The sequence below is a fragment of the Equus quagga genome, chromosome 3 (assembly GCF_021613505.1).
Source record: "Equus quagga isolate Etosha38 chromosome 3, UCLA_HA_Equagga_1.0, whole genome shotgun sequence".
Lineage (NCBI taxonomy): Eukaryota > Metazoa > Chordata > Mammalia > Perissodactyla > Equidae > Equus > Equus quagga.
The window spans coordinates 43,726,799-43,753,274 of NC_060269.1; the positions used below are offsets into that span (position 1 = coordinate 43,726,799).

Sequence of the window (26,476 nt, forward strand, 5' to 3'; positions counted from 1 at the left end):
ATGTTGAGGTTTTTATAAACATCAAGTTTAGAGTAGCTGCAAGATGTAGGTAGATTAAATCTGACTTCCCTGTCTGTACTTCAATAAATGTATATTGTTACTACCTGCTTACCCTTCTCCAGTTACGCCACTGAGTCGGAAGATCAGAGGAGAAAGTAAATTCCCCAAGCTTTTCTAGAGTCACTGCTCCTTGCTTATGCTTTATTTTATAATTTAAATATATATAAATCATGTGCATTTAGGTTTCCTAGAAATGTATTAGGTCTTATTATTTACTAAAAGATGATCTATCCCTTTTTCCTGTTTAATTATTTGGATTTTGATTTGAAGTGTATGATCTAATTCATCTTGATCGTGTCAAAAGACTATGGATAGATAGTATTTTGTGAATTTTGAGTGATTGAACATAAGGAAACTGAAGCCAAATACAATTTATGTTGAATACTTTTGTGCATATTTTGAGTTTGATACATAAAATTAAAATCGAAAGACCTGAGCATGATCTCTTAATGCTGAGTTTGACTGTATATACTAACAAACCCATTTGTGTCAGAACCCCATTTCAGTGGCAAATATAAAGTGTGTTAAGGTATTAAACATGCCCCTAGGTTCACATAATCTTAAAATCTATATGTTTTGATATAATTCAATTTTTACAAAGGTTTAAAATTAAAACTGTTGTAGCTAGGGATAAAACTAAAGTGAAACAATCAGCTATTTAGTGGATTTCAAAAGATTTTTCTACCATAGTTGAATATAACATAACATTTACAAATTTTGCATGTACTCTCATCTGTTTTGCATAATTCAAATCTCATTTGACTAGCTCATTCTCTCTGTAATCATTTACATGTATGAGTGGTCAAGGATAGGTTTTCTTTTTCCTTCTCAAGAATATACACATTATATATGTTATATGTAATGTTATATGATATATATAGTTTTATATCTAAATTATTTTTGTAGTTTGCTACTTAGTAAAAGACAAGTGAAAATATTTTTGCTTGGCTTCTTATCTATTTTTAACTAAATTTTACACTACTTTTTTGGGGAAAATAATGGTAATATTTAGCAGTTCTCATGCTTTTATGATAACACCAACTAACCAATTGGTATAATTGGTGTTTGTGTAAATGTAAAGCAATTATTGATAAAGTTATATTCTGATATTTGAACCAGCAAGTGCTAAGGAAATGTGTGTGGAAAGGGATTCGAGAGACACACTTCTTTTTATATTGCTGATGGAGCTCTTAGTGACAGAGCTCTTGTGATCCTAGTGATGTTGGAAGAGCAAAAAGTATTTGTGCTGCTGATAAGTGAAAGCGTTTTTATTCTGGTGCTGAAAACATTCTTAAAAATAGCAATAAACACACCCATGCACACATATTTTTTTCCAGGACTATAGAGTTAACATCTTCCTGAGACAAAAATGGAACGATCCCAGGCTGAAGCTCCCCAGTGATTTTCGGGGCTCAGATGCACTGACAGTGGATCCCACAATGTACAAGTGTCTATGGAAACCTGATTTATTTTTTGCAAATGAAAAAAGTGCTAATTTTCATGATGTAACCCAGGAAAATATCCTCCTCTTTATTTTTCGAGATGGAGATGTCCTTGTCAGCATGAGGTACTCTTTTGTCTTTAATATTTGTAGATTTATATTTTCCTTTTAAAATCAGTATATCACAGAGAAATATATTAAACAACTTCTAAGACCTTTGTTTCTACTTTCAGGTTATCTATTACTCTTTCATGCCCTTTGGACTTGACCTTGTTTCCCATGGATACACAACGTTGCAAGATGCAACTTGAGAGCTGTATGTAAATGAGACCCTAAGTGACTGCTTAAAATTTTTAGGCAATACATTCTACTAATATCTTAGATAACAATAGTAAAACTAATGCTTTTGATTATAAATAGTTATTAGAATAATTTATGTAGGGAAATTATAGTTATTCTTTTTCTGTATGAATTTGTACTAAGATAGATCCTTTTGGTACTAGTCTTTGATTTCAGTTAAGTGGATGTAGTTGTACACTTCTAATTTATTCCAACTGAATTAGTGATTCGACAAAGTAAAGAAGAAGATGATATTCTAATAATTTTTCTGGGGTTAAAACCACATTTTCAGAGCAGAAAATTTGGAAAATATTGAAAAATATTCTCTAAATCTTACCAAGTATTCGTTTTTAAATAAATGTAAAAAAACCATTTTTTTACAAAATTGGATTTTCTATATTAACATTGTTTTCAGTTTATAAAAGATGCACTAGGTGTATTAATTGAAATGATTATTTATAAAATAATTAATTTTCTATGATGCTTACCTTTTGAAATTAAAAGTAGGAAATAAAATTTGAAAAATTAACGCTAAGGGAAGAAATCTTTAGCCTGAATACCTATATACCATGACCTATTTCTGCAGAGGGTAAAGAATAATAACCTTGTAAAATGTGTTACATATACTTGCTAGATGATATGCTTTAAAGTTACCTAGTGGTTATTTGTTGGTTTTTTTCTTTTTGCTTTACTGACCTGGATCCTAAATTTTAATAATTTGATTGCTTTCTAACTGTAAAATCAGATTTTACGGATGTCAGTGTATGTATGTATGTTTGTGTATGTGTTGTGTGTGTGCGTGCCTATGTCAATATGTATTTGTATAAGAAATTCCATCTTGTATTTACATTCAGTTCTATTACTAGATGCACTCAAATATTGCTTTAGAAAATGCATGTACTTTAGAGTCGGATGGTAAACTACTATCTGCTGTAAAACCCCGTAGGATCCTTGAATTGTAGCCACATTACCTAAGGCCAAAATGTGTGGCTCAGGATGCTGTAATGATGTCCACTTGATGGACTGTTTTAAGGCTCTCCTGTGGCAATGCAACTCCTTAAGGGAAGTTGGTAGTTCTTTCTTCAAAAAAAAAAAAAAATAAGTATTTTGGTGCTCAAGTTTCCTTAAGAATTTTCAGGTAGCATATTCATGGTTGTAAATACATACATTCAGAGAACTAGTATCACTTATTTAGTTCTTTTTTATTGATGACAGTTTAGAATTCTGACATACAGAAATGTACTATTCCATGATACTCTAGGGTTTTAACTATTTGCAGTATGCTAATTATTTCAGCTTGTTCTTTCTTTAAGCCAATTATGTGTTAACTTTTGTGCTAATGTTTTCATTAGTGGCCATAGATTTTACCTCTTTACATTTTACAAAAAATTTTTATAGAAAGGGCCTCATCTTACCATTTCTATGTTTAATATTTGGATCATTAAAATATTAAGAAAGGATTAACAATTATATTTCAAACTAATATTTTTATTTATTTACTTTTGTTTATAGTTGGTTACACAACTGATGATTTACGATTTATCTGGCAGTCAGGGGATCCTGTTCAGTTAGAAAAAATTGCCTTGCCTCAATTTGATATTAAAAAGGAGGATATTGAATATGGTAACTGTACAAAATACTACAAAGGCACTGGTAAGTAAATTCTTTAAATTAAACAAAGCTAAGTGCTATTTGAAGGATTCACTTTAATATTAATATACACTAAGGACAGAATAGAGGAAAACTAGTTAAAAAATAAGTTCAGTGTTTATAAGTAGTTTATCTTTAAATTCATATATTTAAATCTTTCATAAAAGTACATCCAGTAAAGTTTTTCTTTTAATTTTTTATTAGTAGATAGTTTTGCTTCTCTTTATGTACTTCTGGATATAAAAGAGGTTGTCAATTTTTTGTTTTTAGTAATATGAACTCTCCCAAGCAGTGGTTTTCTTAGATATCGCCAAGAAATTCTACTTCTGGCAAGATTCAGTTTAAGGCCAAACATTATGGATATAAACAATGTAGTCTATATATATGTACTCATCTGTTGTCTTTGGGGCAGTTATTGGATGTTGGTTGACCCATATTCTTAATTTTAAAAAGTATTGATCTTTATGCTGTGCAGAAAGCAATAAGCATGTGAAATAATTGAACATTAGTAAATATTCCTTGTATTATATTCATGGCCTAGGTTATGGAACAGCCAATTATGAAAAGCTCAAGAAATTAACCTCATTCATTAAGTTACATCAAGCTTTGCAGAAATGAAAATACAGTATTACTGATCAATACTTTCATAGTATGATTAGTATTCAAGCTTTGAGTCTCTACTGGTAGTTATAGATTATTGAGCGTTTTAGATATTAAATATAGTGTTAGTTCCTTTAGCAGTGTAAAGAAAAAGATGATTGAATTTTAATCATTACAGTCATACTAATGACTAGTTCAACTTGTAAATTACCACAACATTGTAATTCTTTATCAGTAAGTAAATTACAGCAAAGATATTCAGGAATAAATATAATTAAAGTTTAAGTTTTTTGCAACATTTATGTTGACTTTACAAAAATAAAAATGTATAGTGTAATTGTGTAGAATTTAGAGAGATCAGATGTTTGAACTAAAATGCTGCCATCATGACATCATCAGGGACAAAATAGAATTTAAAATATTCCTGTTGATATTAAAATGAGAGGTAGCATGAATATTTGCATATGTACAGTGTTATAATGTATGCAACACTAGGCAACTTGGAGATGAAGTTAGCTCAAGCATCTGTTGTTCCTGACCTTCAAATGAATTAACAGATTATATAACATTTATTTGTAAATAGTTCCTTCTCTTATAAAGCTTATAGTATATTAGGACAAGAGAGATAATAAACAAATACACTGCTAAAAGAATTATCAAGTTTTTTAAATGGAAAAACTGAGAGCTCTTAAAATTTGACCATCAAAGTTCTCAATGAAGAAGTCATAGATATGTAGATTATTAGATATGGAAATGATCTTAATGATAAATCTGAGCCAGCTCCTCTATTTACCACAAAAATAACTGAGATGCAGGGTGACTGAATGATTTATTGAATGTGACCAGGCAAATCAGTGTCAGCCATGGTGCTAGGCATAATATTCCTCTTTGTACTCCTCATTCAAATTAAGGAGACTGAGTATAATTTTTAGGGATTTTTCCAACTCACATAGTGTAGGAAAAAAAAACACCATGAAAGCCAAGAAAAGTCCTTTTAGGATTGTTGTATACGAACATACTTAGTAGATGGTTTTTGAGTTCTTGCTATATGTTGGGCATTGTTTTAAGTGCTTTGCAAGAATTCTATGATTTAATCCTCACAACAATCCTATGAGTTCAGTACTTTGTTATCTCTATTTTACCCATTAGAATGAGGAAGCAAAGACAGTTGCTCAAGACATACTGTTAGTAAGTGATGTGTTGGGATAGTGAGTCTGGCATCGTTACACCACCTGTGGAGTCGGTCCTATTATACTTTGAAAATAGGTACCCACATCCAGATTATATGCTGAACGTTTGAAAATGAATAGTCTCTAAATTGTTTTGAGAAATTTGAAATACCCTCTATTAATGTTTTTAACTTCATCTAGAGGTGAAAATAAAACAGTAATTTTATTTCTAATTTATGTGTGATAGCACTGATAATCTGGAGGTATTCATTTTTTCACCTTTAGGCCCTACATGTAAAAGTCTCTACTTGGGGGACTCTGCAGTGAATAAAAGAGATCTTTGCCCTTTCATAGATTCATATTCTATTATGGTAGAGAAGTAAATATAAGTCATTTCAGTTCTAAGAAGGAAATAAGAAGATGTGCTGTGGTAGACAGTATTTGGGGAATTACTCAAGATTTATGATAAACAAATGTTTCGTAGATTTTTTTTGTGATTTTTTTTGAGTTATTGTAAATAAGTCACAGATATCTCATTAGCTACAGAAAATAACAAGAAGACTTATGGCTAATATAGTAATAATTGGCACTTACTATGTTTCAGTAAGCATGCTTTATCAGCATTGACGTGAATCATATGAATATAAGTAAAACATTTTAATATTTGGATAATATTTAGAAAGGTATTTAGGAAAACAGAACATTCAAAATATGTGGAATGCTTAACAATGTAGAATAGTGGAAAAGATATAGAGAGCAACATATATAAAATGATGACCAATGATTTCTTTAATTTGTACAGAAATAATTAGAAATAATGATTCGGCTTTAACTTCATTAAAAATTACATTTTTTAAATAATTGTAGAAATTGCAAGGGTGGAGAAATGTATACAAAAATTCTTAAATTGGAAACCTGAGGAATAATAATGAAATAAAACCTCACAGGAAATAGAAAGTAAATTGAATTTGCCAATGAACATTTATATCAATTAGCTGCCCACCTGCCTCTCATAAATGTAACAATACCAGGAAAAGACCAAGAAATGTTTCTCATAAAAGTTTATCGAGCAAATCTCTGTAATATCCAACCATGTATTTAACGCTGAATGCATCCACGTCTTGGGAAGCTCCACTCGCTTGTGGGTGCCTTCGTTAAGGGACTGGTTGAAACGTGCTTCAGATTACAGGACTCGGGTTAGTGAGGCTGTCATTTAAACATCGCGGGATGGAATACAAAAATTCATTTTAAAGTGAGCAACTTTATAGTAAATCGTTATAATATTTGTGACAACTTAGGCTACCTAAAAATACAAAATAAGCACATGTATGTCCTCCATTTTGTGTGCACTTGGTGAATATAAAATTAAATTGAGTAAATGATGCTATTACAAAATGAGGTACTTCAGAACCACTTTTAGGAAATATTGTGAGCTGTCTTAATTGTGGCAATTGAGTTTATTGTGGTAATGAAAGATTATATTTTGGAAATTTTGCACATGATTGTTAGTTAGAAACATATGTTCTCGTTTGTCCGGGCAGGAAGTTAAGATGCGTGGTGGGGAACTGGAAAGGGAGGGAAATTTGTCATTGTTTTGCCTTTCTTATATTTTTAAAACCTGTGCACAATTGAAATTGCCTAGTTTTAATGAAATTAAATTTAAAATTTAATGAAATTAAAATTAAAAGAAAGACACTCTACATTTCTTGTTTTATGATTTAGTATGGAAATATTTGACATAATTAGAATTTGCTTCAGTTCAAATCAACTATTTATTTTTGTTACATGTTAGCCCTAATATCTTTCTAATCTCTCAGAGGTATCAATGATTATAATCCACATTGGAAAAAGGATGGGTTTCTAATCTAAGTTATTTGATAAAAGGATGTGAATGGCCATTCTTTTATTAAGACCCTATGGTTTGCAACCATTAATGAATAAATATGAAGATTATTGTAGCATCAGAAGTATATATATTCTTCCCAACTAGGAAAAATAGATAAAAATAACTTTTAAACTCTATAATAGTAAAGAGTAATATTGTCCTTTTCCCTGTAATTATTGCGTTTATTCACTCTTCATTCATTTATTTGTTTCAACATTTTAAGATAATTATGTACAGTGTAAGCTGAACACACTTGGAAATATTTTAACTTTTTGGTATGTATGCATAACCTTACTTTTGCTGAATGGTAAATGACATTTTTATCTAAATTAAGCACTTCAGGCATTATTTTATTTGCTTTGCTAACTGAAAGGATCAAAACGTTTTAAAAAAATTCTCAAACATCTGGAAATGTCTCTTTTATTCCAGTGCTAGAAGAATATTTGTGTCACCTATCTTCTTTCTCAAGTCAGCGAAGGCTATTATGAGGCTGCTCATAATTTGTGATTAATTTGGGAAACCAGCTGATGTCATGGCAGCTCTAGAATTATGCTGTGAAACAATTTCTGCTTTTGTCTCAGCTTGTGAAAATGAAGTCTTTTCTCTCAATGAGAGGATGTTTGAGGGCCCGGAGTGGAGGAGGGGAGAGGATTGAGAGAATGTCAGAAGTTTGTACTTTATAATCTTTTATCTATATAGATTGAAAACACTTATTTCTTATCCTTGCTAATGTTTACCTCCAATAGTTTCTTAATTGTTTAAGATTGAAATATGCATGTGAGTTTTTGTAGAATGCCGTCCATTCTGATAATAAATGGTACACGTGGCTGAAAAATTTTACTGACGATGTGGAGTCCAGGAGTGTTTCTCTTTAGACTTGTTCTACTTTGATTTACTACTCCCTGTATGACTCCTTTAGATCATTTGCTCTGAGGGTACCCCTGGGTAATGAAAAGTTTAAGTTCATTGCAAATTCTCTGAAAAATAGACTAGAAAGCCAAGATACTGACATAGTGGAGCAGTACGTAGTGTCTATTTCTCAATGTCATAAGGAAGCTGCGAAAGGTCAATGAAACAGGTCCCGTAATGTCATCCTTTTAGATCATATAAATTATATATATTTACAGGAAAACTGTTTTTATGGAGTTTCCTTTGTGAAATTGCCTTGAATAGAAGTGACATAATTTATAGGTGGCTTATTGCTTTTTGCAGTTGTATGTGGGTGAGAAGCTCAGACTTTTCATGTTTGTTTCTGAAAGGGTACTACACGTGTGTGGAAGTCATCTTCACCCTAAGGAGACAGGTCGGGTTTTACATGATGGGTGTTTATGCCCCGACCCTGCTGATTGTGGTTCTCTCCTGGCTTTCCTTCTGGATCAACCCGGACGCAAGTGCTGCCAGAGTGCCCCTGGGTAAAGTGTTTCATGCTTCTCTCTCATGTCAGGAATGTCTTATGTCTTTATATAACTAACAATATAATCAACTCTTTTGAAACAATGAGTTTTGGGATTGATGGCAAACTTTTTTTGTTTGTTTTTAGACTTTCTTCAAAACTTGACTTTGAACTAGATTTTCTCAATGTTTATGCACTCTATAATTAAACTGGTTTTTCTTTTTTCCTGTCCTCTGGATATTTTAAAGTTAACCTGTCCTACTTTGACTCTCATGAAATAATTATTAAAGTGATTTTCACAGATAACTAAAGTCTAAAATCCCCAATAGTGCAAACTTAAAAACAAATAACTATTTTGATGGAAATCTTTCTAAATAGTATTATATATTATCTCATACTCTTAACCAGGGAATATGTAATATAACTTATCTTCTTAAAAATGACTTAGCTAGGCCCCATGGCCTGGTGGTTAAGTTCACGCATTCCACTTCAGCTGCCTGAGTTTACAGATTTGGATCCTGGGCTCGGACCTACCCACTCATCAGCCATGCTGTGGCAGAAACCCACATATGAAATAGAGGAAGATTGGCACAGATGTTAGCTAGGCCAAATCTTCCTCAAGCAAAAGGAGGAAGATTGGCCACAGATGTTAGCTCAGGGTGACTCTTCCTCAGGAAAAAAAAAAAGACAACATCATTTTCCTAAACATCAATTACTGTGTACTGTATCATCAGGAGTGGCTAGAGAGAGCAAGGGCTGGTTATTCATTTAATAAAATTTGTTATTTTTAATGCTATGTGACATAGAAACATCATTAGCCAAACTCGAACGCTGTGTCTGCATAGGGGTTAAAAAGTCTTTGCTTGGGGAAATATTCAAGAGTACTTCTTATGAGTAAAGTGAATAAACTTCAAAATAAGGACATTGTAACAACAAGTTTTGCTTGGCAGGTTTTCAAATTTTTCATTACTTTGTGCGTGTGTGTGTTTTCTGAATCTCACCTGGAATTTATGTAGGTAACGCTGGGATACGTCTGACCTCTTGGTGACCTATTGGTTGCAGCATTTCATTTTTAACTCCATCACAAAGGCCTTGTGCAAATCTCCCTCCTGACTAATTGGAGAAGTTAAATGAAATACAGATTTTCAAGAGTAGGACACTAGGAAAGAAGCAATAAAAATGACAATTTTATCTGAATAAGAAATTTGGTGGTTTACATCTAATAAAAACTACAAAGACCAAATCTATATCTTAATAACCAAAAATGTGGGAAATTTCATCCTAAGGGTTATGTATCTGTAATGAAGACAATGACAACTTATAGATTAATTCCTTTAAGAGATGAGAATTAGCAATGTGGTGTATTGTACTAGGAATAAAACACCCAGAAAACATACACTTGAGTTCTAAGACTTGTCAAAAATATTATATACTTCCCGCAAATAGCCAATTTTTTTGTTTGTTAGAAATATCTTACTCTCATGGAGTGATATAAATTGAAATGGCAGGCTTCCAAGGGTCCTTCAGAGACAGCCCAATCCCTGACATATCCTTAAAGGATTTTTCTCTATAAATCCTCATTCATTGTAGGACTTCTGCTATGAAGTTCCTAAGCTGTCACTTAGCATCTGGCAGACCTGTTGTATGGAGCAGAAAGGTTTAATGGTTGAAAGTCAGTCTCTAGAGTCAAACTTGAGTTTGAATTCCAGCTCTGTGCTTACGAGCTGTTGACAACCTGGACAACAAACCGATCTAACCTCTTGAAACATATTCTGTTTACTCTGTTGAAATGTCAACAGGGATGAAAAGATATTCAAGGGGTTACTTGGAGTATTGAAAAAAAGAGAGTAAAGCCCATATTACACATTTGGGAGTTAGTTGTATGCCTCACTTTTTTGTTGCTTTTTTACACTTTACCAAGTACTTTTACACATTTTGATTCAACAGATATTTATTGTGTGCCAACTATGTACTACGTAATAGTCAAGAATTTGGGGATATAGTTAATAAAGTAAATAGCTAGTAAAAGTTAATAAAATAAATAAAAAAAGAAAAACTCTTAGCCTTAATAAGCTTATATTCTCCTGGGAAGAAACAGACACCAAATAAGTATACTGTATAATATATAAGATGATGGTATAGGGATAAAGAATTCAGGCCTGCTTGTCAGGAATTGCCTCAGTGAGAAAGGGATATTGGATAAAGACAGGATAGGGTGAAAAAGTGAATCATCGTGGTTGTATAGGAAAGAGTGGGCCGGGATAGTGATCATCAAGGGCAGCAGTCCTGAGGCAGGAACATGCTTGGGGTATTGTGGGAACAAAGAAGACCAGTGTGACTGGAGCAGAATGAGTGAAAGGAAGATTATCGATGAGGTCAGAAAGATAACAATAGTGAGGCGTGGGCCATGTAAGGTCTCCTAAGGAGTTCTGATTATTTTGGCTTTTATTCAGAGTGAAATGTGAAGTCCCTGAGGGCTTTTAAGCATGATCTGATTTAAATTTTAACAGGTTCCCTTTGCCTGCTTTGTTCAGAACAGACTGAAAGGGGGCAAGGATGGAAGCAAGGAGAGCAATTAGGGAGATGTTTTAATAATCCATGTGAGACAATCAGGGTGGGGCCAGAGGGTGGTAGCAGAGGTGCTCATAAGCAGATGAGGGATATGGTAGAGATAAAGAGATCTGTAGATGTGTTGTATATGGGATTTAAGAAAGAATCAAGGCTGACTTCAAATTTTTTTTGGTGGGGAAACTAGAAAGATGAAATTTCCATTAACTGAGATGGCAAAAACTGCCTGTAAAGTAGCTTTGAGAAAGTGAGCAAACCAGGAGCTTGGTTTTGGACATGTTAAATTTGAGCTGTCTCATAGGTAGAGATATCCGATAGGCAGTGGGATATATAAGTCTTGGGTTTCTTGGAGAGATCAAGCCTGGAGGTAAGAATTTAAGATTTGTGATAATATAGTTGATCTGTGCAGCAATGAGACTGGAGTGTAGGTAGAGAAGTCTAAGGGTTAGACTTGGGACTGAGAAGATGAGGAGCAACCAGTATGATATGGTTTCCTAGAAGCCAAGTAGAGAAAGTATTTCTAGGTGAAGGGAGTGATCAACCAAACTGCTTGCAAATCAAGTAAGGTTAGGGCTAAAGATTGCCATTGGATTTATCAGCCTTGAGGAATCACTGGTGTCCATGACAAGGACAGTTTCCATAGAGTGAGGAGAGGCGGAAAGCCTGATTTAAGTGACTTCAAGAGAGAACAGGAGGGGAGGAACTAGAGACATCCAGTATAAAGAACTCTTAGAGATTGTTATGTTAGCTGTAAAAAGAAAAAGAGAATGGGGAAATAGCTGGTTGAGAATAGCAGTTGAAAGCATTTCTTGTTTCTGTTTTGTAAGGTGGGAAAAATCATACCATGTTATTTTTGGTAGAAAACAACCAATAGTGATGGAAAAATTGAGAGATGTAAGAAGTGCAGGAGCAGCATCTTTGAGACGTGAGAAGGGATGAGATCTAAGAAATAGAGAGATTGGCCTTTGCTAGAACAAAGTGGATTTGTCCCAGAGATCAGCAAACTCCTTCTGTAAAAGGCCAGATAGTAAAAATTTCAGGTTTGTGGGCCGTATGGTTTCTGTTGCAACTCCTAAATCAGCTGTTATAGTGCTAAAGCAGTCTTAGACAATACATAACTGAATGAATGTGGATGTGTTCCAATAAAACTTTATTTATAAAAATAGGTGGTGGGCCAGATTTGCCCTGTGTCAGTTTACTGACCCCTGGTCTGTAGTATCAGGAGAGAAGGCAGAGTGTATGGGTGTAGACAGAGATAGGTGAGTAGATATGGTAGTAAGGGCTTGCAAATGATTTTGTTTTCTCATTGAAATAGGACACAAGATTATGAGTTGCAAGTGGGATAGAGTAGTATTGTGGGTTTGAAGAGAGAGAGAAAGCAGTGGATAGACAAGGGAAACACGTTATACATGGTAGGATTATGGACTTCTTGAGCTTAGTGATTATAAATTTCAAGTGAGATCAGTCAGCATGTTGGCATGTTTATCTCTAGCCACACTAATTAAACAAAATCTAGAGGATAGGGACATATTTATGTTTTTGAGATTTATCTATATTGTGACTTGTATTCATATTTTGTTCTATTTTATTGTTGAATAGTGTTTGATAGTATGAATATGCCACAGATTTTTTTTCCATTTAGCAATTGATGGACATTAGGGTTGTTTCCTGGTTTTATTATAAAGAATGTTGCTATGAACAATTGTGTACAAGTCTCTGGTTGGACATATGTTTTCTATACTCTTGGGTAAACACCTAGGAATGAGATTTCTGGATTTTAAGGTAAAAGTGTATTTTACTTTTATAAAATACTACCATAGTGTTTATCAAAATGATGGTATCACTTTGCATTCCTACAAGTTGTTTCACATACTCCCCAACACTTAATTTTCTTGCCTTATTGTAGTGGCTAGCACCTCTAATACCATGTTGAATAGAATTCTTGGTAGTTGCCTTACTCCTGATTCTAGGTAGAAATAATTGAACCATTCACTGTTGAGTGTGGCAGTAGCTGTAGATTTTTTGTAGCCATCTTAGGTTGAAGAGGTTCCTTTCTCTTTCTGGTTGGCCCAAGTTTTTTATCATGAAGGACAAAATTTGATTTAATTTGCAAAATGCTTTTTCTCCATATATTCAAATATTTAAATGAATTCCCTTCTTTATTTTGGTGAATTATGCTGATTGATTTCTAGTGTTATATGAGTTGCAAAAATTATTAGCACAAAAAATGTTCATGATGTTCACTTTTCCTTTTAATGTCTGGCTGTAGTGATAGCCCAGCTTTTATTCCTGATATTGTTCAATTGTAAATTCTCTTTTTCTTGATCATGCTAGCTAAAGGCTTATCAATTTTCTTGATTTTTCAAAATATTAGCTTTGATTTCATTTATTTTTTTCTAATTGTTTTTTGTTAATTGATTTTAGCTTTTTATTGTTTCCTTTTTATTTACTTTCAATTTAGTTTGATCTCTTTTTGGTGCTTAAAGTGGGAACTTGGATAATTGATTTTAGATCTTCTTTTCTGAGCATTTAAAGTTACAAATTTCCCTGTAAATACCACGTTAGCTGTAATGTACAAATTTTGATATGTTGTATTTTCATCTTTTTTCAGTTAAAAATATTTTCTAATTTCTCTTGTAATTTCTTCTTTTGCCCATGGATTTGCTTGATTTCCAAATACTTAGGATTTTATAAATACCTGAATATGATTGCTTTCTAATTTTGTCTGAGAATAAACTGTATGATTTCAATCCTTTTGTTTGTTGAGACTTTTCTTAATGGCCTAGACCAGCATGTGCCTCCAAGTAACCAAACCATGTGCACTTGCAAGGTATATTTGTCATTATTGAGAGTAGTGTTTTGTAAATACTAGTGGAGTCAAATTGGTTGATAGTGCTGTTGAAATCTTTTATGTCTTTTGTCTAGTGATTACAGCTGTTGGTGAGAGAGTTGTTAAAATCTCCAACTATATTTATGGAATTATGCTTCAGGTATTTTGAAACTCTATTATTAGGTTTATACATATTTATAATTTTATCAAAAAAGAAAAATCATATTACTGACTTAGATTAAATTTCAGGATGTTCAGTTGATATAGCTATTTTGACTCAGCATATCTTTCTTTTTTCTACTCCCCCCCCCAACATTTTCCCAAAGGATTACAAAAAATCAGTTTACCAATCTCTTCTTTTTATGGCCCATAAGTTTTATTTTCTAAAAGTTAGGAGGAAAATATATAGCATAAAGTAATTAATTTGCCTAGACTCTTTTTGGCTTTTTAAAAAATCAGTTGTGTATTCTAGTTTTATTTTTCTCTCAGTCTCTTTTTGATTTACTTTTTCCATTATTAACAAACACCAAAGCTTCCTCCATGAAATTTAGGTAAAGACTTTTTGTCTTTAGTTATTTCTTTGAGTAGGAAATTAACTATGCCAGTAACTATGGCAGTACCTTTCTGTAATACTCTAAGTAAATTATTCTATAACACTCCCTTTTCCTGGTACATAAAAAATACTTGAGTTTCTGCTAAAGGGATTTTTTTTTAACAAGGAACTCTCAGTCATAAATGTAAAAAGATTCATAACTCAGGTCACAATTCAGACCGCTAGTAGACCGCATATACATACTTTTCTTTCTTATTGTGCTCTTTTCTTATCATCTAAAGCAGTCGTTCAAGGATTAAAAAGACCTCTTTCAAAAATGTCAATATTTTTTCCCAAAATGTCAATAGATATTTTTCGATTGCCATATGATAGTAATAGTTTTATTTTCGTTCGTTCTTTTTTTTTTTCTTGTGAGGAATATTGGCCCTGAGCTAACATCTGTTGCGAATCCTCTTCTTTTTGCTTGAGGAAGATTGTCACCGAGCTAACATCTGTGCCAATTTTCCTCCACTTTATGTGGAATACTGCCACAACATGGCTTGACAAGCAGTGCTAGGTCCATGCATGGGATCTGAATCTGCAAACTCTGGGCTGCCAAGTGGAGTGTGTGAACTTAGCTACAATGCCACCAGACGGGCCCCAATAGTTTTCTTTTTAGTATTCTTTGATTAAAGCATTATGAAGTGATATGCTGATATAACTTAGGGGTACTTCCAAATGAATTTTCATTTTATTCATCACGATTCCATATATACAATTTGGTGAATAGTTTATCTCAGTATGAGATAAGAATTAGTTGGAGTTTAGACGGTAGTTGGTATGTGCACACTTGCAATTACTCCTTGACCTTCTCTATGGGTTCATGGCATTTGTTAACAGAAAATGCCATACTATCTCTACCTTCCATTTCTTTTCCTTTTTTCACCCTCTTTTTCTTTCTTTCGGTTTTTATTTTCTAGTTTTTGGTCTTCCTCTTGTCATCAATACATTGCTAGTGTATATGCTATGCATTGTTTGGCAGATTTCTCCTCTGAGATTGGTTAACAAGACATCTCATAGTCAATCAGAGTTCACTATAAAGAGTGGTCTTTTGAATAATTGAGATGATTTTATCACTATAAAATTCTTCATATTGATTAGCTAAATAACTTTTTCTTTCACCCTGAATTGTTTATACAGGTTTTTGTTCAGTTCAACCTTTTTACATATTAATACTCTAATTTATATTATTTGTTAGCTTTACCTTTTAATAGATGTAGACCTCACATCTAGTTCTAAGAGATATATGAATTTTAAGACATTTTCTCTGATTTGAAATCTAAACTTGATGTTATTTGCTCAGATTTCTTATTTTAGGATGAAAAAAACAAATGGATGTTTTCTGTTTTAACATGATTTCCTGAAGATTAGGCTCATGATTTCCAGAAGATGTTCACGCCTCCTCCTCCTTAACTTATCTCCATTTCTATTCTTACATCTTTGAAATGATAAAAATCTTAATAGAATAGACTACCATGCTTTTTTAACTTAATGTCTGGGATTATAAATACCTCTCCTTTCCCCCCACATCCGTTAATGTTGTATCCTTCTGTTAAAAAGGCAATCCCATCTCTGTTCCTTTAATCCCCTTTTTCTGACACTCGAGCATCTTTGCCTCACAAAGTCTCCTTTTTCCACTTGACCTCCATCTGAATGTTATTGACTAATCCTTCCTTTTAAAAAAGTTCTCAAGTGCACTGTGCTGTATCATGGTCATCTGTTGTGTGTTTCTTGGTCTTTATCTAAACTGACTCAGTGTTTTCATACCCAAGTCATCATCTTGTCCATGGTCTCCTCCTTCCATTTTTTCAGTTATTCTATTCAGAACTTTGTCTCAATCTTTTCCTCCATCCTTTTGTCAGTAACCAAGTCTTTTAAAATGTTTTCTCCAAAATCCTTCCGCTTTGATCCTCTCCTTTTCAATTCCTTATGCTTTGTTTCTGCAACTACAGTTTTTCCTTTTCAGTCTATTTTGTATATCGCTACCAGAACAATGTTATTTAAACATTCTTTTGATAATGTCATTTTTTTCTCCCCAATTTAAAGTTTCTTAATATTCTCTAGTAAATATGGTGAATTCATTATAGGACTTTCAAGGCTTTCTATAATCTGACACTGTTCTCCATTTTGTCATAAAGTTTGTAGTATATCAGGATAAATTTTCAGGTATATACTAAGTTTACTACAATTTGGTGGATTCTATGTTATTGATGAGCATAAATGCTATGAAAACACAGTTGTGTCAATATATTCTATCTCAAAGAATTAAGTAAGGCTCTTTTTTGATTGATAGGTTGACACATAACATTTGATTAAGAATAGAAAAATTGACTTGGAAAGATGGCTTGACAAATTAATGCCCATAAGTATAATTAATTGTAGTTTAGGGCAATGATTGATAAGATCTTGGATTTTATGTTACTTCCCACTTCCAAGTTAGAAAGCCTGAAGACCTATATTAACTTTAAAAATATAGTCCTATTAATTCGTCCTTAATTTTCTTTACGACCGAGAATAATTACTGTGATAGCAAATTAGATGCCTATCAAGTCTTTATATATCTAAGTAATATTGTTTTCATCTGCAGAAGTCATTATATTTTGCTAAAAGCCTTTCTAGTAGAATGTTTTAGCTCTTGAATACTTAAAAAAATACAAAAAAAGAGGTTGACACCTTTCAGAAGCCTCTGAAATGGTGCAATTGATGGAATATATTTTTTCAATCTTTCAGGTGATTATTAATACTCATATGGTGCTTACCATTTCAGGGCAAGGGGAAAGAGCACCAAGTACATCTTTAATTATTAGGGTAATGTATTCATTATTCTTAGAGGTCATCAAATCTAAGAAGAATAAGGTGCACTTGGCCCCGTAAGTGGACTCATAGAGCCAAGGCAAACCTGTTTTCCTGCTTTACTTGAAATGAAGCTCTCTTGACATCATGTGAGATTCTTTCTGACCCAGTGTATCACTGGTTGTTTGTGCCACTGGGTCATGTTTCCTCATCCTCTCTTCTGAAAAAAATGGAGGAAGAGAGTGTGGCAAGTGGGAACAGAAAGAGGGAGATAAATTATTTCAGTTGTCTTTTGGGATTTTACAATTGTTTGAGTTAAACTGATACATTTCTAGTTAGCTTTCCATATACGGTTAATATTACATATAGCAGAATTTTAGCCTTTCCTTGAAAAGCTGGAATCATTTGTTTTCCCTGAAACAATCAGAAATGTTCTCTACGTTGTCTTTTCTATTAGATTTTTTTAAAATTGGCAACCTTATCAGAAAATTGCTTTATGTGTTCTGTTCTTGTTCTGATTTAGTTGTTCATGGGGTAAAGTTCAGCTCTATAACTGTATAAAATAAAGCTGAAAAATGAAATACCCCTCTCTAATCAGAGAACTTTGTGGCTTCCTCGGAGATACTACAGAATAGTTTTAGACATCTTTAATATCTAAACCAGATGCAAATTTTGTTTTCATACTTTGGTTTAAATTTCTATTCATTTTTTTTAATACTGAGTATTTACAAACATCCAAAACCACGTTCAATAATCATTACATTAAATACATGCATATTATTTCCTCTACTCTTTGAGCTTCAAAGGGACCTGATGAATTGTTCATGGCCCATTGGAAGTTACTGGAGATGGATTTAGTCAAAGAGGAATGATTACAGAACATTTCACAGGGTTTTGTAAAAAACAACTTTCACGCCTATTTCTGTTTCTGTAGGTATCTTCTCAGTTCTCAGCTTGGCCTCTGAGTGCACAACCCTTGCTGCTGAACTTCCCAAAGTGTCGTACGTGAAGGCTCTTGACGTATGGCTCATTGCTTGTCTTCTCTTTGGGTTTGCTTCCCTGGTGGAGTATGCTGTCGTCCAGGTGATGTTGAATAACCCCAAACGAGTTGAAGCAGAAAAAGCCAGAATTGCTAAGGCTGAGCAAGCAGATGGGAAAGGTGGAAATGTGGCTAAAAAGAATACTGTGAATGGTACAGGGACCCCTGTTCACATCAGCACTTTGCAGGTAAGAATGATATTATCCAGTGAAATGATTTCCCCCATGCTCTCTGCTGCGGGAGGAGAGAGGTCCTTTTCTGTGGGTGTCAAGGTTTGATAGAACTGGTTTTCACCCATTTTTCTCTCACAGATAAAAAGGAATGAAGCATAATATACTTTTTGGAAAAGAAATAGGAAACACTAAGGTCAAATACTAATTAAGAAAAAAGATCAACGCCTTATTAAATTTTTAGAGGAATTTTTATGTTTAAGGATTTTAGAGGAATTTTGGGTTTAAGGATTGCTTTGATTGTCACAATCCAATGTGGAGATCTTGCCAAAACTGTATACCTCCTTACTGTTTTTCATCGGATAACCTTTAGCAAAAGGCCAAAGGACTATGGGGGAAGTATTGACCTTCTGCCAATGCTGAAGGCTTAGGGGAGCCATGCTCTTGATTAAATCCCCTATCTGTTCCCCATCAAGTTTGAGAGCTTCACGTAGAACACGTCAGGCAGGCTACTTATTTATTGGATGCCTGGCCCACAGGGAAACTATATCCATAGTTTGAGATCCATCCAGCCCAGCGGTGAGTAGCTGGAGAAGAATTGGGCAGGGATTAACCCCTTTACCTTGCCTTGTCCCTTGATCTTGCATCTAAGAACCGTGGGCAATGCCTCTAGATTCAGGTACTGATAAATCCTGGGGCAACAGGCTGCTTCATGGATTAAGGATAGCTGTCCGCTTACCCAGATTGATGCCCTCTGGTTGGGAAGACCAGTAAGCTGGGAGACCATTTTCATTGAGCTTAGCTTGCTTGGTAAACTCCACAAGAGACTAAAAGGTCCATACCATTCTACAACCTTACAAATCTTGCCTGTTCTGCCTTTATTTGGCCCCATACAATATCAATTTGTTGACCATCACCACTGCCGTTACCTAGAACGTTAGACAAGTATGCCACATATGTACTTTTAGATACAAAAGCAATATGTGGTGCTGCCTGCAGCTCCTTCTTTTTCTTTCTTCTAAGTTATTAAACTCATTTTCTAAGCCTCTCTGCAAATTCTTAGTTGTTACCTTGTGGGAGGATTCTTCAGGCCTTATAAATCTTTTGTATCCTTAATCCTCTTCATGAAGAATAAGTATAAAATTTTGATTAATGCAGAACTATCATGGCCTTAAAGAAGCCATGTCTTCCACATCTTTTTCCATCCTTTTCCATCCAACATGTCTATGTCATTATATTTGAAGTGAGTTTCTTGTAGACAACATGCAGTTGGTTTATGATTTTTAGTCTGCTCTCTCACTCTCCTGTGTTACTTGGTATGTTTAGATCATTTAAATTTAATGTAATTATTGATATATTAGGGCTTCAGTCTATTATTTTATGTTTTATTTTCTGTTTGTTCTGTTTTTTTTTTTAAAGATTTTATTTTTTCCTTTTTCTCCCCAAAGCCCCCCGGTACATAGTTGTGTATTCTTCGTTGTGGGTTCTTCTAGTTGTGGCATGTGGGATGCTGCCTCAGCGTGGTCTGATGAGCAGTGCCATGTCCGCCCCCAGGATTCGAACTAACGAAACACTGGGCCGCCTGCAGCGGAGCGCGCGAACTTAACCACTTGGCCACGGGGCCAGACCCAGTTTGTTCTGTTTTTTTATCTATTTGCTTTCCTGTGGGTTACTTGGATATTTTCTAGATGATGTTTTCAGTTTTCTATATTGCTTTTAAGTGTATTTTTCTGTATGTCTTGTTTAATGGTTGTTCTAGGTATGACATTATACATACGTAATTTAGCACAATCTACTGGTCTCATTACCAGTTAGTGTAATGTGTAGATGCATTACCTTCCCTACCATCCCTTTACTTTCCTCTGTTTAAATTGTAGCAAATATTTCGCAGAACCCAATTAGACAGTGTCATAATTTTTGCTACACTATCAAACACAATTTTGAAAACTCAAAGGCAGAAGGAAAGCTTATTGTATTTATGCATATTTTTGCTTGCCGTGGTCTTTATTTTATTCTGGTATTCCAAAGTTCTGTCTTTCATTGTTTTCTTTCCTTTTAGAGAATTTCCTTTATCCATTATTTTGAGTAGCTCTACTGGTGACAAATTCTTCTAGTTTTCCTTCATCTGACAATGTCTTGATTTTCCCTTCATCCCTGAAGAATATTTTCACTGGGTATAGGATTCTGGGTTGACAGTTCTTTTCTTTCTGCACCTAAAAAATATTGTTCTACTTCCTTCTTGCCTCCATGGCTTCTGATGAGAACTCCACTTCATTCGCACTGCTTTTCCCCTTTAGGTAAAGTGTCATTTTTATCTGGTTGCTTTCAAGGTTTTCTGCTTTTTGTCTTCACTGTTTAGAAGTTTAATTATGCTATTTTTGGTGTGAATTTCTTTGTTGATCCTGTTTCAGACTTGTTTAGCTTGTTAAAAAACGTGGGCTTAGGGGCCAACCTGGTGGTGTAGTGGTTAGGTTTGTGCACTCTGCTTCAGTGGCCCAGGGTTTGCAGGTTCAGATCCTGGGCACGGACCTATGCAACACTCATCCAGCCATGCTTTGGTGGTGTCCCACATACTAATTGGAGGAAGATTGGCACAGATGTTAGCTCAGTGACAGTCTTCCTCAAGCAAAAAGAGTAAGATTGGCAACAGATGTTAGCTTAGGGCCACCTTCCTCACAAAAAAAAAAAAAAAAAAAAAATGTAGGCTTATGTTTCTTGCCAAACTTAGAAAGTTTTCAATTGTTATTTCTTTGAGTACCTTTTTAGCCCTGACTTCTTTCTCCTGACTTTCTGGGACTCTGATGGCACAAAGGTTAGATCCTTTGTTATAGTCCCACAGATCCCTGAGGCTCTGTCCATTTTTTCCTATCTATTTTCTCTCTGTTGTTCAGATTGAATAATTTCTTCTGTTATATCTTCTTGTTCACTGATTCTTTCCTCTGCCCCCTCTATTTTCCTGTTGAGCTCATCCACTAAAATTTCTATTTTGGTTAATGTATTTTTCAGTTATAAAATTTCCATTTGTTTTTTCTTTTTATCTTTTTTTTGACTCAGATTTTGTATTTTTTTGCTCAGGCTATCTATTTTTCATTTGTTTCAAATATGTTCATAATTGCTGATTGAAGCATTTTTATCATCCATGCTTTAAAACCTTTCTCAAATAATTCTAACACATTTTTCCTCTGGGTGTTGATATCTATTAATTATATTTTTTGAAAAATTCAGTTTGAGATGTTCCCCAGTTCTTTGTGTGATGAGTGATTCTCTATTGAAACCTGGATATTTTCGTCTTCTGTTAAGAGACTCTAAATCTTGTTTAAACTTTCTGTTTTGGCTGGCTTTCTCTGACTCTGTTCTGCCAGGAGAAGGAGGGATCCTGCCTCATTATTGGCAGGTGGAAGTAGAAGTCTAGGTTCCGCACACAGTGAGGTCGGGGGCTCCTCATTACTGCTGGGTGGAATTGGGAGTTGTGAGTTTCCCATGTGGTCTCTGCTGACACTGCAATGGGGTACCTTCATTACTGCCTGGCAATAGTGAAAGCTCTGCCTCTCCCCTAGGCCTCCTATGACATCACCCCAGTGTAGAAGAGGAGAAGCAGCTTGTTGCTGTTGGGTCAGGGTGGAAATCCATGCTGTTTATACAGTCTCCACTGACACAGTGTTGGTAAACGGAGCCTTGGTAAATGGAGATGGAAGTCCTGCCTCCCTACTTGGCCTTCTTTGATTCTACTTCACTGGTAGTGTTAGGAACCTCATTACAGCCTCTTTAAGGCGGAATGCTGACTCCCCGCTCGGCCTTTGCTGGTATGGGTGGGAATAGGGCCACAGTTTTTTCTGTGGTGTTTGGCTGGAATAGATGGATTATTGCCTGAAAGTTTTCTGTCTTGCTAAGTTGCCCCTTTCTTTGTCCTTTGGCTGGAGAGAGCAGGCTTTGTTGGGGCCGTTTTTATCTGCACCCATTGGCATTTTCAGTTCCAGCTTCTTCAGCTCCAAATCTTGGATATATGAAGCAAAAAGGAAATGCAAGAACTCACCAATGTCTCATTCCTTGTTGGGTCTAAAGATCCCCAGCTGATCTGCTTCCTTTTCTCCACCTCTCAGTCTTCTTAGGTTTGTTTTGTATAATGTCCAGAGTATGTCTACTCTGTTTTCCTGGATTCAGAAGTCCCTTCTATTCTTTTCAAGTTGCTCAGCATCCTCATTATACCTGTACCCTGCCTACCACATCCTAGTGATTAAATAGACAGATCAATGAGCTACTCTTAAGATTTCCATTAATGTTGCAACTGCTCTGCCTACTGGGCTGTTTCAGATTTACTGCATTCCCTGCACCAGGAACACACCCTTTCATGGAAATTATGGTTCTGTTTCCTAGTATCTTACTTTCTTCTCTATTACCATCAAAACTGCCAAATAGTACCTAGAAGAGCTAGCGACTGCTTAAGGGCATGCTTTAGCACATCAAAGAACTGGTATTCGAAGCATGCTAGGTCTTTGTGAGAAACTTTGGTTTTCCTTCTGAAACTTATACTTATTTCTCTATGCCAGAAGTGGAAGGAGGAATACCTGAGACCCTTGTATTATGTGGGAGTGTTCACTCCTTGAATCTTTGGCTCTAGCTATCAACCCCTCCATTTACATCTCCCTATTTTTTAGCACCTCCCCCTGTTTCTAGGACACTAATCCCCCTACCCTTTAACTTGGACTCTGGTTGAGACATCTGGAGACAGAAAGCAAAGATATTCTATAGAACAGATGCGTGATTTCCAATAGTGCCACAATCAGCTTCATTTTCTGGTATGTTATAGAGCATTGATAATTGCAGAAATTCTCTAGTAACAGAGAACAGCAATGTGCAAATGATCTTGGAATCTTAATACAGTCCATGAAGTGGGGAATTAACGGAAGGAGACTCATTAGAACCAGATTTTCAGAGAGCTGTAGAACATATCAAGATTATTTATGTACATAGATATAAAGGATAAATAAGATCCAGAATATTAGACTGAATTATGTCATTTTAAATTTAGCTTTCAATTGTTAAAATAATAACTCTATGAATAAAAGTTCAACATATTTAAGAACATCTGTGTTTTAATTCTCTGTGTTTTAGTTGCTAATAGAAGCACATGTCTGGATTCTGAAACTGCTGTGACATTTTGCTACAAGGGTCATAGAGTGATGCTCAGAGAGTTTAAAAGTTGACCAGAAACTTTAATCTCCAGATATAAATGTAAATTACTCTTGTTATAGACCAAAATGCAATTTCCAAAATAAACATTGTATCTATGTAATATTTATATTCTGAGATAGCCTTCAAAAATGAGAATATAAGTCCAGAAATAACTTAGCTTAAATTACACATCAAATTTACAGCAAATGTGTAAGCTTGATACATTAATAAGATTCTTACACATTGACACATGAAAGAAGATATAAAGGAAATTTTTAAATTATTGCCTTTTTAATTTAACAGTTTTTCTGTGAAAAAATTATAGGTTTGCTTTCAAAGTGCATTTGTTTTAGTGTATTTTGCTTTATAAAACACAAACTTTTGCCAAGTAATTTCAATCAGATGATATGTCATTTATTTTTAGACAGAATAACGACAGTAATTAATGGAAGCACAATGAAATTCGGATTGTAGAAAGTTTTTGATGCTGATTTTTAAAATATTATTGTGCTTGCTAAGGAAAGGAATGATTTTAAAAAGTGTAGGAAAGATCAATGATGATATAATCTAACTCTTAGTATGAGGTTTTCATAATTTTGCCTGCATACATAAATCTGGCATCATACATATATAATTGTCTATGGTTTTTTTCCCCTTAAATTTGGTACTTCCTCAATCATTCTAATATCTTGGTTACTAATTTGATGGTTCATTCATATATTTCTTTTTTTTATTCAATAGAAACAGTTGAAGGCCCACTGTTGTTAATATCATCCTATTCCCAACACCTAGTATGTGCCGTGTGCTATTTACAACAAAGGTGTTGTGAATAAAAGACAAAATAGTATCCATGCCTACGGATTTGAATAAATTACAAAATAAAAGCTGCTGTTCGTGCATGAATGAGAGAGTTGTTTCTTATGGTAATGATCTGTTAAAATAAGGATTGATTTAAATTTGGTAAAATATAGAGAGATTATTCCTCTCTGAACAGATGTTTATCATCTATAGAAGATACTGCTATCACCGTGAAATCATGCCTAAGTCTTCTAGTCAAGAAATATTGCATAAGGTGATTTTCTTTTAAATGTGTACAGACTCAAACTGAACAAGACCACAAAGAAAATCTTAGAGGCTACGATTTGAAGCAGTCAGAAGTTTTACCTGCATCATTTTTTATTCTTGACAGTTTCATTATCATACTACCTCATTTTTGCTACCAGTAATTTTCAGAAGTGGCAAGTTTATATGATGAGAGTAAATGAGACACATATTCATATGAGGAAAAATTGAGAAATTATAAATTGAAGATTAATATAACCAAGATTACTTTTAAGAACATGTTAAGTAGGGTTACTCTTTTATTTATAAGCAGTTTATTTAATCCTTCTTCCTGTGATATTATCATTGTTTAAGATAGTGTTTATATTTTACAATATAATTTTGTATTTTTATGTACATACTTGATATGATAATTATGTGTGGAGAGTATTAATTAAAAAAGAAAGTTATGTTTGTGTAAAATCTCTGATGAATGGGGGAAGAGGAGACCAGGCAACTAGGTAATGAATCATGAGCTATTTAAGGAACCTGAGGACTTCTCAGTAGGGAACATAATCTTATTCCTTATTTAATCATGTCACATTATTGAAAATTACTTCTGTAGTAGGGGTCTTCACCAATAAACACACACACATACACACACACACACGCAACCAACTCTACTTATTTTAAATATCAGAATCTTCAAATACGTTCCTGGAAAGGTTTTAATAAATTAAATGATTAAAAATTTAGTAGGACCAAATTGAAGCTTTTTGGAGTGCTTTTCTATGTTATTACTTTAACAGTGAAGAAATTATTTTTCTCTTACTGTCATGGTTACTATATTTAAATAATGTCTCTTAATAAATGTAACATTCTATGTCTACATTTTGAATAAACTATGCAGATAAAATTCTAAAATTATTAAAATAGCTGGCAGAATCTAAGAATATGTTATGTAAATAAAACAGATTAGAACATTTGAAGTATGTGTGTGTGGCTTAGGTTATAACATCATATAAATTTGGCAACTTGTTTAGTTAGCCGTAGTAAATATGTGGCTTAGTATGGCTAAGCCATACTAAAGCCATACCTAAAGTCAGATATAAAATGTGATTTATAGTAAATGCATTTCTATAGTAAATATATATGGCCTTCTTTGTGAAAAAGTAAAAACAACTGATAAGAATCATGCTTCCTAAGTGTATTGGCAGAAGCTAGAGTACTCCTTTGTTTTGATAAGTGGATCCTAAAACCCAGTTAGTGCATCTAAAACTTTTGGAGATGAAAATTCTCAAGGGAGAGGGAGAGACTGGGATTCCCAGAGTCCCAGGTCTTGAAGATTGCTCTGAGAGTCTGAGGATAATGAAAGATTTGATATGGAGAGTCTGTTCTCAACTTCTGTTCCAATCAAGGTAGGGATTTACTCTTTACAAAAGTTCACTGATACATAGTGAGACTTATATATTCCTTAAACAACACTGCAAAACTAGAGCTTTAAAATGTGGTTTTCTGTCTGGTACACTTACAGGAAGAGTGTGTGAGTGCACATGTGTGTGCATGGTAATGGAGCTTAGATGACAGACTGCTTGCTGCAAATAGCCTTTTAGAATTTCAACTTGGGGAATTTAAATGGAAGGTCTGGAAGTAAATTATAAATGTGTATATATATATTCATGAATGATTCGTATATATGTGTATGTATGAATGATTTCCCAAAGTTGCATTTAA

The 26,476-nt window shown here is 34.1% G+C and overlaps 1 protein-coding gene across 1 annotated transcript in view; it reads left to right on the top strand.

Moving 5' to 3' along the window:
- The window catches only part of GLRB (glycine receptor beta), an 85,876-nt gene that overhangs the window by 54,975 nt on the left and 4,425 nt on the right, over positions 1-26,476 (top strand). Inside the window, exons 5-9 of the mRNA XM_046656888.1 lie at positions 1,398-1,627; positions 1,735-1,817; positions 3,353-3,493; positions 8,404-8,556; positions 18,255-18,547. Of these exons, the coding sequence (XP_046512844.1) occupies positions 1,398-1,627; positions 1,735-1,817; positions 3,353-3,493; positions 8,404-8,556; positions 18,255-18,547 (900 nt within the window). The remainder of the gene's footprint in view (positions 1-1,397; positions 1,628-1,734; positions 1,818-3,352; positions 3,494-8,403; positions 8,557-18,254; positions 18,548-26,476) is intronic.